Source organism: Macaca thibetana, chromosome 14 (genome assembly GCF_024542745.1).
Source record: "Macaca thibetana thibetana isolate TM-01 chromosome 14, ASM2454274v1, whole genome shotgun sequence".
In the NCBI taxonomy this organism is placed as follows: Eukaryota; Metazoa; Chordata; class Mammalia; order Primates; family Cercopithecidae; genus Macaca; species Macaca thibetana.
In genome coordinates this window covers 74,717,639-74,735,276 of record NC_065591.1, presented here as the reverse complement: position 1 = coordinate 74,735,276, position 17,638 = coordinate 74,717,639, and the positions used below count along the sequence as shown (strand labels likewise).

The 17,638-nt window shown below is 40.1% G+C and overlaps 1 protein-coding gene across 2 annotated transcripts in view; it reads right to left on the bottom strand.

Annotated features, from left to right (window-relative positions):
* Positions 1-10,721: 10,721 nt before the first annotated feature.
* The window catches only part of DDIAS (DNA damage induced apoptosis suppressor), a 32,448-nt gene continuing 25,531 nt past the window's right edge, over positions 10,722-17,638 (bottom strand). For both annotated transcript variants that reach the window (XM_050755823.1, XM_050755824.1), the window contains 3 exons: positions 16,158-16,319; positions 15,122-15,239; positions 10,722-13,670 (listed from right to left, as the gene is read on the bottom strand). In XM_050755823.1, the coding sequence (XP_050611780.1) occupies positions 11,049-13,670; positions 15,122-15,239; positions 16,158-16,319 (2,902 nt within the window). In that variant the 3' untranslated portion in view covers positions 10,722-11,048. The remainder of the gene's footprint in view (positions 13,671-15,121; positions 15,240-16,157; positions 16,320-17,638) is intronic.

Below are 17,638 nucleotides of genomic sequence, written 5' to 3'. Positions count from 1 at the left end.
AAAGAGACTGGCAGCATTTTGCCCCTGCCCTAGAGATTTGTGGAACTTTGAACTTGACAGAGATGATTTAGGGTATCTGGAAGAATACATTTCTAAGCAGCAAAGCACTCAAGAGGTGATTTGGGTGTTGTTAAAAGCATTCAGTTTTAAAAAAGAAACAAAGCATAAAAGTTCAGAAAATTTGCAGCCTGACAATGCGATAGAAAAGAAAAACCCATTTTCTGAGGATAAAGTCAAGCTGGCTCCAGAAATTTGCATAAGTAACAAGGAGCCAAATGTTAATTCCCAAGACAATGGGAAAAATATCTCTAAGGCATGTCAGAGGTCTTCACGGCAGCCCCTCCCATCACAGGATTGGAGGCCTAGGAGGGAAAAAATAGTTTTGTGGACAGTGCCCTGTGTTACAGCTACTCTAGCCATGGCTAAAAGTGATGAAGGTACAGCTTGGGCCATGGCTTCAGACAGTGCAAACCCCAAGCCTTGGCAGCTTCCATGTGGTGTTGAGCCTGTGGGTGCACAGAAGTCATAATCGTGGTTTGAGAACTTCCACTTAAATTTCAGAGGATGTATGGAAACACTTGGATGTCCAGGCCAGAGGTGTGCTGCAGGGTGGAGCCCTCATGGGGAACCTCTGCTACAGCAGTGCAGAAGGGAAATGTGGGGTTGAAGTCCCCCCACACAGTCCTCACTGGGGCACTGCCTAGTGGAGCTGTGAGAAGAGGGCTACCATCCTCCAGACCCCAGAATTGTGGATCCACCAATAACTTGCACTGTGTGCCTGGAAGGGTCACAGACACTCAGCACAAGCCTGTGAAAGCAGCCAGGAGGGCTGCTGTACCCTGAAAAGCCACAGGGGTGGAGCTGCTCAACACCATGGAACCCACCTCTTGCATTAGCATGACCTGAATGTGAGACATGGAGTCAAAGGTGATCATTTCAGAGCTTTAAGATTTGACTGCCCCATTGAATTTTGGACTTGCATGGGGCCTGTAGCCCTTTGTTTTTGCCAATTTCTCCCATTTGGAATGGCTGTATTTACCCAATGCCTGTACTCTCATTGTATCTAGGAAGTAACATGCTTTGGGATTTTATAGGCTCATAGGTGGAAGGGACTTGCCTTGTCTCAGATCAAACTTTGGACTATGGACTTTTAGATTAATGCTGAAATGAGTTAAGACTTTGGGGTACTGTTGGGAAGGTATGATTGGTTTCGAAATGTGATAACATGAGATTTGGAAAGGGCCAGGTACGGAATGATATGTCCCCACCCAAATGTCATCTTTAATTGTATCTCCCAGAATTCCCACATATTGTGGGAGGGACTTGGTGGGAGATAATTGAATAATGGGGGCAGTTTCCCCATACTGTTCTCTCATGGTTTTATAAGGGAAAACCCCTTTCACCTGACTCTCATTCTGTCTTGCTGCTGCCATGTAAGACATGCCTTTAGCCTTCCACCATGATTGTGAGGCCTCCTCAGCCATGTGGAACTGTGATTCCATTAAATCTCTTTTTCTGTATAAATTACCCAGTCTTGGGTATGCCTTTATCAGCAGTGTGAGAACAGACTAATATAGCTACCCACTCCAGGATCTCCTCTCTGCTGAGAGCTGAGCAGACATTGGGGCAACCAATTGCAGAGAGGAACTACCCATTCCAGGGTCTCCTCTCTGCTGAGAGCTGAACACTCATCAGGACACCATGGCTGTGGAGAGAAGCTATCTACTGTGAGTCTCTTCTGGGCTGTTCTATCACTCAGTAAAGCTCCTATTCACTTTGCCCACCCTCCACTTGTCTGTGTACCTTGTTCTTCCTGGGCGCAGGACAAGAACTCAGGACCCACCAAATGGCGGGGATGAAAGAGCTCTAACACAAACAGGGCTGATACATGCCCTTTGCTCAGCATATTGCAGACATCAAAAAGGAAAGAAAAGCTGCAGCCCTTTGGGGATCCCAGACCTAGTAGCTCCTTCAACCAGGGCTGTGACATCCTCTTTGGGGCTCTGCGGTGCCTGGCATCTCCAAGCTTCTGGGCCCCACCACATTCCCCAATGTCAGCTGTGGAAGTAGCTTGTGGGATGCCTGGTCCAGCCACAGCCTTGCAGGGAGCTGGTGCTTTTGCTGGTTCCTGGAGCTGCCCATCCTGCTGCAGTTAGCATGCCTGGCTGTGCGCAGTGGCTGGACCTCATGCTCACTCGCTCACTCACACAGCCCCTGCTGCTCCTTTCACCCTTGACAGGCATGGGATCCAGGCTGGGTAGCGTGAACCAAGTGCAGTCTGCCAAGCTGAGTGGGCCCAGTGGGCCTAAGAAAAACTCTGGTAAAGGCACCATTGGCCACAGAGGTTTCTGGTTGGTGAAGCAACACCTCAAGGATCCCATAAGAGTACCATGCTGTTTTGGTTACTATAGCTTTGCAGTAAATTTTGAAGTCAGGAAGTGTGATAAGCTAAAAGGTTTTTTTTTTTTTTTTTTTTTTTTTTTTTTTTTTTTTCAGTATTGCTTTGGCTATTTGGGGTCTTCCATGGTTCCATATAAATTTTAGGATTTTTTTTCTATTTCTTTGAAGAATGTCATTGGTATTTTGATAGGGATTGCATTGAATCTGTAAATTGCATTGGGCAGTATTGTCAGTTTAACAACATTAATTCTTCCAACCCATGAGCATGGAATATCTTTCCTTTTTTTTGTGGTCTCTTCAATATTTTTCATCAATGTTTTATAGTTTTCCTTGTATGGATTGTTAGCTTCTTTGTTTAAATTGATTCCTAGGTATTTTCTATTCTTTGTAGCTACTGTAAAAGGGATTGCTTTCTTGATTTCTATTTCAGATTGTTTGCTCTTGGCATACATAAATCCTATTGATTTTTGTATATTGATTTTGTATCCTGCAACTTTACTGAATGTTTATCAGCTCGAATAGTTGGTTTTTTTTTGTTTTTTTTTTTTTTTTTTTTTTTTTTTTGGTAAGTCTTTAGGTTTTATTTCTTTCTCTTGCCTTAGTGTTGTGGTCAGGACTTCCAGTACTATGTTGAGTGAAAATGGTGAAAATTGGCATCCTCTTCTTGTTATAGACTTTAGAGGAAAGGCCTTTACTTTTCCCCCTTTTAGTACAATGTTAGCTGTGGGTTTGTCATATGTGGCCTTTATTTTGAGGTATGTTCCTTCTATACTCAGTTTGATGGGGATTTTTTTAATCATAAAGGACATGAATTTTATCAAATGCTTTTTGACATCTATTGAAATAATCATGGTTTTTGTTCTTGGTTCTATTAATGTGATGTGTTATGTTTATTGATTTGTGTATATTGAGCCATACTTAAATCCCTGTGATAAATTCTACTTGAATGGTGAATGTGGTGAATGATCTTTCGTATTCTTAAATTAGGTTTGCTAGTATTTTGTTGAGGAGTTTTGCATCTATGTTCATCAGTGATATTGGCCTGGAGTTTTATCTTTGTGTCCTTATCTGGTTTGGTATTGGGGTAACACTGGCCTTGTGGAATGACTTTGGAAGTATTTCCTTTTCTTCAATCTTTATTTTTTTTTGAAGAGTTTGAGTAGAATTTGTATTTGTTCTTTTTAAAATGCTTGGTAGAATTCAGCAATGAAGCTCTTGGTTCTGGGCTTTTCTTTGATGGTAGACTTTTTATTACAGCTTTGATCTCATTACTTTTTATTGGTTTGTTGAGGTTTTCTATTTTTTCATGACTCAGTCTTGGTAAGTTATATATGTCCAGGAATTTACCCATTTCTTCTTGGTTTTTCAGTTTGTTAGTGTGTAGTTGTTCATAATAGTCTGATTCTCTGTATTTCTGTGGTCTCCGTTGTCTTCTGTTTCTAATATTATTTGTCTGGTTCTTCTTTCTCTCTCTTTTTTGTTGTTAGTGATATGATATGGATCCATGTCCCACCAAATCTCATGTTGAATTGTAATCTCCAGTATTGGAGATAGGGACTGCTGGAAGGTGATTGGCTCATGGGGGTGGATCCTTCATGAGTGGTTTACCACCATCCGCTTGGTGCTGTTCTCATGATGGTGAGTTATCATGAGATCTGGTTGTTTAAAAGTGTGTAGCACTCCTGCCCCCTACTCTTGTTCCTGCTCCCACCATGTCTACCTTCTGCCATAAGCAAAAGCTCCCTGAGGCCTCCCTAGAAGCAGATGCTGCCATGCTTCCTGTAAAGTCTGAGAACCATGAGCCAATTAAGCCTCTTTTCTTACAAATTACCCAGGCTCAGGTATTTCTTTACAGCAGTGTAAGAACGGACTAATACAATTAGTCTAGCTAAAGGTTTGTCAGTTTTGTTTCTTTTCAACAAACCAATTTTTTTTCATTGATCTTTTGGGCTTTCTTTAAGTCTCAATTTCATTTATTTCTGCTCTGATCTTTATTATTTCTTTCTTCTACTAATTTTGGGTTTGTTCTTGCTCTCCTAGTTCCTTGAGGTACATCATTAGGTCATTTATTTGAAGTCTTTTGACTTTTTTTTTATACAGGTGTTTATTGCTATAAACTTTTTAGTACTGCTTTTGCTATGTCCCATAGATTTTCATATATTGTATACCCACTTCCATTTGTTTAAAAAAATTTTTAAGTTTCTTTCTTTTTTTTTTTTTTTTTTTGAGACAGAGTCTTACTCTATTGCCCAGGATGGAGTGCAATGGCATGATCTTTGCTCGCTGCAACCTCTGCCTCCTGGGTCCAAGCAATTCTCCTGCCTCAGCCTCCTGAGTAGCTGGGATTACAGGCATGTGCCACCACACCTGGCTAATTTTTGTATTTTTAGTAGAGACAACGTTTCACCATGTTGGCCAGGCTGGTCTTGAACTCCTGATCTCGTGATCTGCCCACCTTGGTCTCCCAAAGTGCTGGGAAATTACAGGCATGAGCCACCATGCCTGGCCTAAAGCTTCTTTCTTAATTTCTTTATTGACCTGTTGGCTGTTCAGGAGAATGTTTAATTTCCATGGAAATTAATTTTGTAAAGTTTCTGAGGTTCCTCTGATACTGATTTCTTGTTTTATTCCATAGTGGTGAGAAAAGATACTTAATATGGTTTTTACCTTCTTTTGAATTTGTTCAGACTTGTTTTGTGGCTTAAGATATGGTCTGTTCTTGAAAATGTTTTATGTGATGTTGAAAAGTATGTGTATTCTGCAGCACCTGGGTGAAATGTTCAGTATGTGTCAGATAGGCCTTATTAGGTGTTTTCTGTCTAGATGATCTGTTCATTCCTGAGAATGGGGCATTAAAGTCCTCTACTATTATTATTTTTAGAGACAGGGTTTCACTCTGTTGCCCAGGCTGGAGTGCAGTGGTGTGGTAGCTCACAGTAACCGTGAACTCCAGTGGTAGCTCATTGTAACCATGAACTCCTGGGCTCCAGTGATCCTCCCACCTTATCCTACAGGTGCACACCACCATGCCCAGCTAACTTTTACAATTTTTTTGTGGAGATGGGGTCTTCTTATGTTGACCAGGCTGGTCATGAACTCCTGGCTTCAGGTGATCCTCTACTTCAGCCTCCCAAAGCACTGAGATTGTAGGCATAAGCCACTGTGCCCAGCCCCCTACTATTATTGCATTACAGTATATCCTTCCTTTAGCTGTATTAATGTTTGCTTTATATACTTGAAAGTTCTGGTGTTGGGTGCATACATATTTTTAAAGGTTATATCCTCTGGCTGAATTGACCTATTCATCGTTATATAGTGACTTTTTTGTGTCTCTTTTCACATTCCTTGATTTGTATTCTACTTTATCTGATGTAAATACAGCTACTCTTGTTCTTTTTTTGGCTTTCAGTTGCATGGAATATCTTTTTCCACCCATTCACTTTTAATCTACATATGTCTTCATAGGTGAAGTGGGTTTCCTGTAGTTAGCCCTTGTTTCTCTATCCATTCACTCTATAAGAGGCACCATCATTGGGCTGGGCATGGCAGCTCATCCCTCTAATCCTGGCATGTTGGGAGGTTGCGGTGGGAGGATTACTTGAGCCCAGGAGTTTGAGAGCAGCCTGGACAACATAGGGAGACCCTGGCTCCAACAAAATATTTTTAAAAATTGGCGAGGAACGGTGGCTCATGCCTGTAATCTCAGCACTTTGGGTGGCCAAGGCGGGCAGATCACTTGAGCTCAGGAGTTTGAGACCAGCCTGGGCAATACAGCGAGACTCTGTCTCTACAAATAATAATAAAAAAAAATTAGTTGGGTATGGTGGTGCACGCTTGTAGTCCCAGCTACTCAAGAGGCTGAGGTGGGAGGATTGCTTGAGTCCGGGAGGTGGAGGTTGCAGTAAGCCAGGACTGCACCACTGCACTCCAGCCTGGGTAACAGAGTGAGATCCTGCCTAAAAAAAAAGAGGCACTATTTTTTTAAAACAGGCAAATAAGGAGGCACAAAAGGACAATAAGGAGGGATGATAAGAAAGTACCTCTGAGGCCTGGGTGAGTGGGGATCCTGTCACAGCCCCTACGCTTCAGGGAGACTAAGGCTTTGGAATGCCTCCCTCAAGGTTCCTTCTAAATGCTCTAGCGCCTGGTAGAGGTGCACCCTGAGCCTGGACCTGGTCCCATGTGGGAGCTAGTTGCCAGAAGTGCCTCCCTTGAAATTTTCTAAGTCTCACTTTTGTGCTTGTGACAGTGCCATTTAACCAACCCTCTACATCGTGTTTGGTGTGTACCAAATGCCCTGAGGAGCTTGGGACTTGCGCCTATGAAATCAAACCTGGGTCTTAAGAGAATGGGTCATTCCCGTTGGCTGAGGCAATAGTGCTTTCATAAGATAGTACAAGATTGGGTTGCCAGAATGGTGCTGACATATTTTTAGAAGACTCTCATATTCATTTAGGTGACTCTCACAAGTTCAGGGTTGTGGCTACCAAAGGTCACCACTGGTCCTCGGGACTGAGTTGTGTGTGTAGGCCTATGCAGTGGGTCTTCCTGGTCTGCGAGGGTAGTGGCAGCTGTTATTTACCCTGTCTGCCTCCAGCCACTGACACCAGGAAGGTTACCCTTCCCACTTCTGCAGGCCATGCCTATCTCCTCTGAGGCCTTTAAGACTGTTGGTCCCCAATGCCAGTGGGCAATTCCAATCAATGTCCTCTCATTTCCAATTGATAGTTACACTGTGCTTTCCAGATTAGGCGTTAAGCCATACTGATGGAGGAATAGACATTCTTTGCACAAATGGAACCACTCTTCTTGCTCCAACCATGAAGCAAGGATGCCTATCCTTCCAGGGTGCAGCCAACATTGAAAGAGATCACAGTATAGGAATGCAGTAACTGCAGCCTAAAATGTTCAAAAGACTGCATGGTTGGAAAGCAATATTTAGTCCAAATGGTAAATAGGACCAAAAAATGGATTGTTATTTATTTTCCTGTACACTCTGGGTAGGATTTGCTTGCTTTTTGGTAATCGCCAGTGAAGTACGGTAACAACCTTTGAGAGATCATTGGAAACCAGTATTCACAGTAGCACAACGAATGCTGCATCATAAAGGAGGAAGTAGCATTAAACAAATGACATTAGGGAGCTGCTGAGGCAAGATCTATACAGCTCAACACAAAACAGTTTCTGAAGTCATGACATTGTAAATCCTAACAGCATCGTTACTCTTTTATCACAGAGGGAGATATGAAATTAGCCAGGAATAGCACATCTGACAAAAAGAACACAGACTATTTCCTAGTCCCAAAGACTAGGGAACAGTCTAGAAAGAATTAAGAATCTTTGTATGAACTGGTTGGACAATAAATATGCACCAGTTTTTTTGAGACAGGGTCACCCAGGCTGGAATGCAGTGGCACAATCTCAGTTCACTGCAAGCTGCACCTCTTGGGTGCACCTTAGCCTCCCAAGTAGCTGGGACTACAGGCGTGTGCCAGTACACCTGGCTAATTTTTTGTAGAGGTGAGATTTTGCCGTGTTGCCCAGGCTGGTCTTGAATTCCTAGACTCAAGCAAGCCTCCTGCTTTGGCCTCCCAAAGTGCTGGGATTACAGGCACAAGCTACTGGGTTTGGCTGATTGTTCTTTTCATAGGAAAAATAAACATTCTTGAGTCTGTAGTGATAGAAGGAAAAGCAAACTCATTTACCATCACTGACTCTTTATTCTTAAAAATGAAAAATAGGCCGGGCGTGGTGGCTCAAGCCTGTAATCCCAGCACTTTGGGAGGTCGAGACGGGCGGATCACGAGGTCAGGAAATCGAGACCATCCTGGCTAACACGGTGAAACCCCGTCTCTACTAAAAAAAATACAAGGAACTAGATGGGCGAGGTAGCGGGCGCCTGTAGTCCCAGCTACTCGGGAGGCTGAGGCAGGAGAATGGCGTAAACCCGGGAGGCGGAGCTTGCAGGGGGCTGAGATCCGGCCACTGCACTCCAGCCTGGGCGACAGAGCGAGACTCCGTCTCAAAAAAAAAAAAAAAAAAAATAAAGTATGTTTAACATCGAGATCTGGTGGGCAACATTTTAACCAAGCAATCTAACTTAGCATTACTAGTAGTGGAATAACTTGATATTGTGTCTCCTCGTGTTACAACATAAAGTACACAACATGAGCCATGAAATATCCCTGCCAAAACCTGAATCGCATCTAGTCTTTAGGCCTAATTTTCAGGAAATGTGGGGACTGGGGTGGGGTAGAGGAACAAAGTACTGATAGTATAAGGAAGCAAACATACCAGTCAAGAATGTGGGACATTCTACAGAACACTGGTTTGATTTTTTTTCTCAAAAAGTTACTATTATGTGAAATAAGAGGTGAGGTTCTAGAAAAAGAGACAAGCAAACACTGTGGATGAACCATGATGAAATTCTGGTTAAATAACAATTATAATTTGGGGACAAGTAGAAAAATTTGATTATGGGCTGAATATTAGATGATATTGGGGAATTACTGTTATTTTTCCTTGGTGTGATAATGATACTGTGGCTATGTAGAAAGAAACCTTTAAGAAAATTTACACTTGGCCGGGCGCGGTGGCTCAAGCCTGTAATCCCAGCACTTTGGGAGGCCGAGACGGGCGGATCACGAGGTCAGGAGATCGAGACCATCCTGGCTAACACAATGAAACCCCGTCTCCACTAAAAATACAAAAAAATTAGCCGGGCGTGGTGGCGGCGCCTGTAGTCCCAGCTACTCGGGAGGCTGAGGCAGGAGAATGGCGGGAACCCGGGAGGCGGAGCTTGCAGTGAGCCGAGATCGCACCACTGCACTCCAGCCTGGGCGACAGAGCGAGACTCCGCCTCAAAAAAAAAAAAAAAAAAAAAAAAAAAAAAAAGAAAATTTACACTGAAGAATTTAGGTGTGAAATGTCCTGTCCGCAGCTTACCTTTAAATGGCTTAGCAAAGCAAAACTGTATCTATATAGACACACAGAAACCAAACACATACACACAAGGCAAAATCTTTAAAATGACTGAATCTAAATGGTATGTACAGATACCGTATCATCATGCTATTCTTTCAACCTTTTTTTTTTTTTTGAGACAGAGCCTTGATCTGTCGCCCAGGCTGGAGTGGAGTGGTGCAATCTTGACTCACTGCAACTTCTGCCTCCAGGGTTCAAGTGATTCTCGTGTCTCAGCTTCCTGGGTAGCTGGGATTACAGGCATGCACCACCATGCCTGGCTAATTTTTGTATTTTTAGTAGAGACAGGATTTCACCATGTTGGCCAGGTTGGTCTTGAACTACTGACCTTAGGTAATTTGCCCACCTCGGCCTCCCAAAGTGTTGGGATTACAGGCGTGAGACACCACGTCTGGCCGCTTTCAACTTTTCTGTTTGCAAATTTTCAAAATAAAAAATTGGAGAGAGGTGAAGACACAGTAGGGCAAGAAGGTAAAAATATAGAGGGAATATTTGGTATAAGACTTCAAAGATGGGTGTAATAGATCAATAGTCTAAATGGAAAGATTAGCACTTAGATGGTGTGTATCATTTTCTGAGACTAGAGGAGTACAGGTAGTCATGTGGGTAGGTATGGGTGTGGGAATTTGAGAAAATATCAAGTGATCTCAATATTCTTCAAGAGACAGGAGGCAAGGAGAGTAGCAGTTGCTTTGTGGCATGAAGAAAGTTGTTTTGGAATGGTTGCTGTGGGGAATGGCAAAGGAAGCTGACCAGGGATATGTGAAAGATTTCACAGGGTGCAGCAGAGCTGCTGCTAAGACTTGAGTGTCTGAAAATTGCTTCTCATTTTTGTTCCTATTAGCATCCCAAGCTTAGCTCCTATCATAGAACCCACCAGATTCTAATTGCCTGATTATTCCAATAGATCATGAGTTTGAGGGAAGGAGCTTGATTTTTATCTTCAGTTTCCAGCACTAAGCACAGCCCTTGACATGTAGAGTAGGCATTCAGTGTATACGTATTAAATAAAATAGCAACAGTTTCACACATAACTTGTAAATAGTTTTTTTTTTTTTTTTAACGTTTCTTCTTACCCTCAGCTCACTGATGGGTTAGCTGCTTTTCTTCCATGCTCCCGCAGCAACATAAATGTTTGTCATGCCCATTACAAACCCATATCATTGCATTTTCTGCACTGTATGAAATTACCTGTTTATCTGTCTGTCTTCTCCAGCAGACTAAAATATTTTGAGATCAGTGATCTTGTAGCTTTCTATCCCAAACTCAGCACACTTATTGGCCTATAATATAACAGGCATTTTCTGGTCTGAGCTGAACAATTAAAAAAGATTAAGTTTTGGTTTGCAAAGGCTTTATTTCTGGATGTATAGGTGATTTTAACAAATATTAATACTTTCAAAAACAATCTTAACAATATTATTAAAGTAAAATAAACAGTATAGGATAAAGTGCTCAATTACCTAATCATAGTATTCTAGATAAAACCTGGGGAAAACAATGGCTTTATATTTTAAAAGGCACAGTAGCACCCAGCACAGTCCTCTTTTTCAATTTGCTTCTCTCCAAGTGTTCAAAATGTAAGGAATGCTTTCCATACCCCTGAAGGCAAACATTTCCAAACAGATTTAAAAGTTCAGGAATTGGGTTCAGGTGACTTTTTGTTAAAACAATTCAGGTGACCAAGCACTTTGAGTATCACACACTGAAGGTGGGCCTTTTTCTGAAAATGGAAGGCAACATTCTAAACAAGAATCAGGTCTAAGAATAGGGTGCAGCTGAGGTGCTGCTAAGACTTGAATGTCTGGACAATTGGAAATCCAGCCTGAACTTTTACAGTTATATTTAGGAGTTTTCTCTTTCATAACAACTGCTGTAAGCATATTCTTTAATTTCTTCTTAATTAAACCTTTATTGGTTCCTTGTCTAATATGTTTCAGTTTCTTTCTTGGTAACTCTTGATCAGGGAAATGATGGGCAGCAAGGCATTTCCCTAGACCTATGACTTGGAATCCAAGCATATCTGAAGGAAATATTTTTTGTGCGGTAGGAGGGACCCATTCATCACTATCAGTTTCATGGCACTCAGCAAAAGGAGAGGGATTGAAAACTTCTGGTTGTGAAATACCAGATACAATAGGGCTTCTGATTTTCTGGCTAGGTGTTTTTATATTTTTTGGACAGCTTGGGCTGGCTTGCTGTTTGTCATTTTCCGGGAAAATCCTTATTTTTTCATAGTTAGCATCAAGATCTGAATAAAATACAGGTTTTTTAAAAGCTCTGTTTATCCCATGAATTCTTGTTTGGTGGAATCCTGAAATTGGAGTTGACTGTGAACACGGAACAAAGTCTTGACTATTTTCAATATTATATTCTGAATCTGATTGAAATTGAGGTGTTGGAGAGCAGGTTCTTGAACGCCTAGAGCTAGAAATGCTTTGCAAGGATAATTTTTGTGAAGGCTGGATGAAGTCTTCAGAAAGTGATCTCAGTGAAAAATCAGACTCTGAAGGATGACTTTCTGCCAAAGACGTTCCCCGTTGTAACAAAATTTCCTGTGATTTTTTGGTAATCTCTGTTGCAATGTCCATTTCTTTAGCAATATCATCAAAGAGATCAGCAGAGGCATCATAGCTACCTTCATAACCAATAGAATAGCTCTGCGTTAAGTTGTTATTGATATGTCCCCAAGGCATTTCTTTCAATGCATTTGTACTTCTATTTGGACTATTGCAAAGAGTTTCTAGAGGATATGTAAGTTTCCTGCAAATTGTAAAACTGTCATCTTGGTTCTTGGACCACCTATAATATTGTTTATTTTCTAATTCGCAAAGATCAGAGACATCATTATACTTCCTAGAACATAGAGTTGTCAACTTTTCATTCATTTCTGAAAGTGATTTTTCTCCACATCCATTCAAATATTTGTTATTTGGACTAAAATGGTCACTCTCTGAAGTACTGGGCCTAAATAGAATTTCATCCCTGGGTGGTGAGATTCTGATAGTCTTCTTAAGAGTAACTATTGTTTCTGAATCTTTTGAAGATGAAAACAGAGCTGACAGGTAAGGATTTGGTAGAAAATACTCTGACATACCTCTTCCATTATGATTTACAGAGACAGCCTCTACTTTGTTATCTGGTTGTGACTCCTTTTCAACACTAGGACTTAGATTTACTTTACAGTTGAAAAGGAAGTCATCTTTGCTACAGTTTGCTTTGACTATTGCTTGTGATGATCTTAAAGCTATAGGTGGTATATGCAGGGCTCCAGTAGTTCTCTGGGGAGTCACAGATAACCTGCTGTGGTCTGCATGAAATATATCAATGTCATTATCTACATGATGCTTCCTACTACTGACATCTGCCTGGGCTATAGCAATCTCACTTTCAAGAACTGCCAGAAATTTGTTCAAGCTTTCAGAGAATGGTAGATCATCCCAAATTTGAGGGTCGCCATCCTGGGAATTGCTGGTTGTCTCTTCAAGTCTGACTAACGAAGGTGGGCAACATGTAGACCTCTTTTGAAGGCTAGTGGGGGTATCTATACCATGATGCTGGAAACATGGTGGCTCATGCTGGGACCTATTTTTAATTTCCACTGCACTGTGGAAGGATTTTGTATTACTTGACTCAAGGGGCTCTCGCATTTCCAAAGAGAATAAATTAGAGTCATTAACTCCAATTTCATGATGACTGCTGTGAACTGCACTCAGCTCCTTAGCTTGTAAGCCAAGTTCTTTACCCAACTTTTCTGCTGTAATCTTTTTATCCATATATGAAACAAGGCTCCATGAATCCTGAATGGGATCATGGCAGCTACTGGAACCAGTGGCCTCTGCAATGGAGATGGAATTTCTGTTCTGCTGAAGAGTACCAAAGGCCTTACTTTGTTCTGAAGCTGAAAAATCATCATTATCTGTTAGTTTTGAAACAATGGAAGTGAACTCAAGTGATGGCTGCCAGAATTTTGAAAAAGTATCCTTGCTGCAGGACTTGAAAAAATAAGAAGTGCTGTCAGAAGTATATATGCTGCTGAGATCACTATTTGAGTGATCTAAAGAAAGTAAGTGATTGTTAGGTGCGTTAGAGTCACACTGAAGTTTCCTGAAATTAAAAGTCTGCAAAAGTTGACAGAAGTAGTCAATGACAGTAAAGCCTGCAACACCTGGGTCCGGTAGAACAATCTGGCAAGCCACTAGTGCTCTGGCTTTTCTTTTGTGGTCAGAGCATTGCTGTAAGAAGTTACTGGCATCTGCACCTTGTCCAGAGTGGCTTTCAAAATTCTGTGAAAGAAGAAATTTAAGTAAGAATAAAATTGTCTTCCTTTTACTTAAAACATGAAACAGAGATTTAGCCAGGCACAGTGGCTCATGCCTGTAATCCCAGCACTTTGAGAGGCCGAGGCAGGCAGATCACTTGAGCCTTAGGAATTTGAGACCAGACTGGGCAACATGGTAAAACCCCGTCTCTACAAAAAAATACCCCCACAAAAATTAGCTGGGCATGGTGGGTGTATGCCATGCTACTCAGGAGGCGGAGGTGGGAGGATCTCCAGAGCCTAGGGAGGTCAAGGCTGCAGTGAGCCATGATCTTGCTACTGCACTCCACCCTGGGTGACAGAGTGCGACCCTGTCTCAAAAATAAAATAAATAAACAGATTTAAAAGGTTAAAACAGACACAACTATTACCCCCACCCCCTAATTCCAATTTCGATTCTGTTAAGAGTTATAGGCAAAGTAGCATATGTAAGAGAATATAAACCTTAGAGTAAAGAGCTTGTTTAAACTGATTTGAAGAAATCCTAGTTCCAGCATTTACTAATAGTGTTGAGACTGGACAATTTATTTAACCTCTCGGGGTCTTAGTTTTCTCATTTATAAAATAAAAATAAAAATGCAGAGTACTGTTTAGTAATAAAATGGAAAACCGCACAGTGCCTAGAAAATAGTAGTGGTTAAATAAATGGCAACTATCATAGTTCTCATTAAATAAGGAAAGAGAGGAAGGGAGAGGAGGGGAAAAAAGGGGAGGGGAAAAAGAAGAGAGGAGAGAAAAGGATTGTCTATGATTTTAACAAAGTAAAGCTCTGTAGCTGCTGATTCTACTTTCCCTTTGGATTTTTCTCACTCTTCTGTTGTGGAGTGCTCTATTTCCTCTTTTAAAACCCTGATTTCAGTGTGGAAAAAAATGTCTCTTTGTTCCCTTTAGCATAGATGAGACAGAAAACTATTACTCCTTCAAAGTCAATACATTTTTTAACTTCTTCTACAGTCACTTTTATAATTATTTAAGACCATATTTCTTAATCTAGTTTTAGTATTCTTATCAATACTCAGATATTTTGCCTTCAGTGTTCCATTATTCTCTTTTTATAGATGACAGAATTAAAAAGCTAGAGAATTGATGGAAGTTTTACTATATAATTTGAACAAAATCTGGAGGGCAAAATAAATACTAACAACCAAAAACAAATATCTAACATTTCTAAATATATAATAAATGTATATTTTTAAGCTCTGAAAGCATTTGAAGTAGGCTCCCCTGACTTTTGAAAGAGGAAGTTGTTACACATGGTGTTTTAACAGACCACCTATAGGCTATTTTTAAGTAGTTTAAAGTGTTTCCACAGGCCTTCACATTTATAGAACTCCTAACAACTATTTAGAAAATTCACATAATTCATTATAATGGAAATGTTAACAGATTATTAAAAAGAAAGTTAGTCTCAATTACCGTCACTCCAAAAATAAAGCTTTGTCCAACAAAGCAAGTTTCAACTGCTTTAGTTAATAGATTCTGAGTTGTATCATTGTCGAGTGTTTCTGGAATTTTATTAGGATCCTGAATGTACCTTGATTGGGGAAAAAAAAAAAATGTGAAGAAATAAACTTTGAAATTTTAACTTGCCATAAAGTCAGAGACACAATTAATTTGAAAATGCAGCATGAATCTTTTATAGAGGAAAAAAAAGTGACTTTAAGAGCCAGGCAGTTTGTTCTCTCTAGTTTCTCACAGCACAGAAAAACCAACAAAACCAATTGATCAAGTGTGAGTAAAGTAGTTACCTGACTAACCATCAGGCCCGGCAATAATTATAGGGAAAAATAAAAGTGGCAGTGCAAACAGTGGTGGGATCTCTAGTCCTTCACTTCAAAGCAGGAAAAAGTCTTCCCTTTTCTCTGATAATCCTGGTTGTGGTCCCTTTATTGTCTCAAGCACAAAAACATGGACATAGATTTCTTGTAAGTGATTAGGGGAGGAGGGCAGAAGATTGAAGGAGAAGAAAAGCTTTAATTGTTTATCCTTATATTCTCAGGACAATGTCATAAAAGGTCAAACTATGCAAATAAAGTTGCAATACAGATAAAAAAATAACAAAACTTCAATTTCTGATATGCAAATATTCCCTCAAATAGATTCTCCTGCCTTAGGGGGAACTTAACTGTTTGAATGCTAACCTCAATTTGGATAATTCTTCAATTTGAAATTATGTTACTTTCTTAGCCTCTATTTCTGTAACTTGGATTAGAGATTTATAATTTAATATTCTAATTACAGATTAATTACCCTAAATAAAAGGAGACTGTTTTAACATCATCATAATATGTATTCAGGAAATAAACATCTTTCTAACTTGCTTGTCCTTTAAAGGAATTGACGATCTGGGGTTGAATGAACATCTTTTTACAAAAATGCATATTGCCTTATAAACTTGTATCTTCAAATTCTAAGGGCAGTCAGGAAAAAAGGATGTTTTAAGTATTCTTACCTGTGCAAACCAGTGGCAGTAAGACCAAAAAATGTATCTAAGCAACTTCCAAATACAGTAATAACAAACAATTTGTCTGATTCTGCAACTTTTAAGGAAAGTTTGTATCTGTAATTGGCATTTCCAGATTCACCAGTACAGCCACATTTCGGACAATTAGACCTAGAAAAGTGGTGGAAAAAAGTGTGGAGATGTTCATTAAATGTTTTTCATATGATGAAAACTCCAGAAGAGTAAAAATTTAAAATAACATGTTGTGTATAAACGCTCCTACACAACTCAAATTCTTCTTAAACTCTTTCAGATCAACTTCTTTTAAATTTCTCTATTCAGAATAGTCAGCTTTACTGATTTAAATTAAATAGCCCCAAGTTGATAGAAATACATACCAAATTGATAGAAAACTAAAGGAGAACTCTACGTGAAAGAGAGGACAAAAAGGCCGGGCGCGGTGGCTCATGCCTGTAATTCCAGCACTTTGGGAGGCCGAGGTGGGTGGATCATGAGATCAGGAGATTTAGACCATCCTGGCTAACACGGTAAAACCCCGTCTCTACTAAAAATACAAAAAAATTAGCCAGGCATGGTGGTGGGCGCCTGTAATCCCAGCTACTCAGGAGGCTGAGGCAGAAGAATGATGTGAACCCGGGAGGCGGATATTGCAGTGAGCCAAGATCGCACCACTGCACTCCAGCCTGGGGGACAGAGTTACACTCCATCTCAAAAAAAAAAAAAAAAAAAAAAAAAAAAAAAAAAAAGAGAGAGAGAGAGGACAAACAATAAATAATCTCAAAATATTTAATACCTATTTATACACAAAGCACTTAATTGCGTTTTTCTCACCATAATGAAAATTACTTTCTTTAATTCATTAGAGTATGTTGATAACTTACCAGATTATAAAACTGGATATGAAAACCATGCAATTTAACTTGTTTTTTTAAGACAATATATAATGGTGGCTAAAGGCTTTCTAGTAGAAAAAGTGTACATCTACATGGCAGTGTAACTCTATTGCCATGTACTCATTGTCTGACAGTTACAAAATTCTTGTGTTCCTCATCTATAAAGTCCAGGGCTGAAGAAGGATTAAAACAGACAAATAAAGGGTCTAGTGCAAATACTGTGAAATTAGTGTTAGTCTGCTTTGCCCTCATAATTATATTAAGTATTGTGATAATTACTGTCACTTATACTGTTTCCTTCTTTTCTAGTTTGCAATGTATTATAACTCTGATTTCTTTCATGTTAATTTCCACCCCCTTAGTTATGTTAACTTTATTTAATAGACAGAATAGTCTAAAAAATTTTTTGAAATACAACAAGCACCTAAAAACATTTTCTGGTAATGGCTAATACTAGAATTTTGTTTTTTCTTCAGGTTGCTAAAGATCTTAAAAAAGAGTGGCAAAAGGCAAACAGAAAGCAAGGTGAAAGATGGTTGTATAAATTTGATTGTTGCCAGATAGCCACTAGGGGGA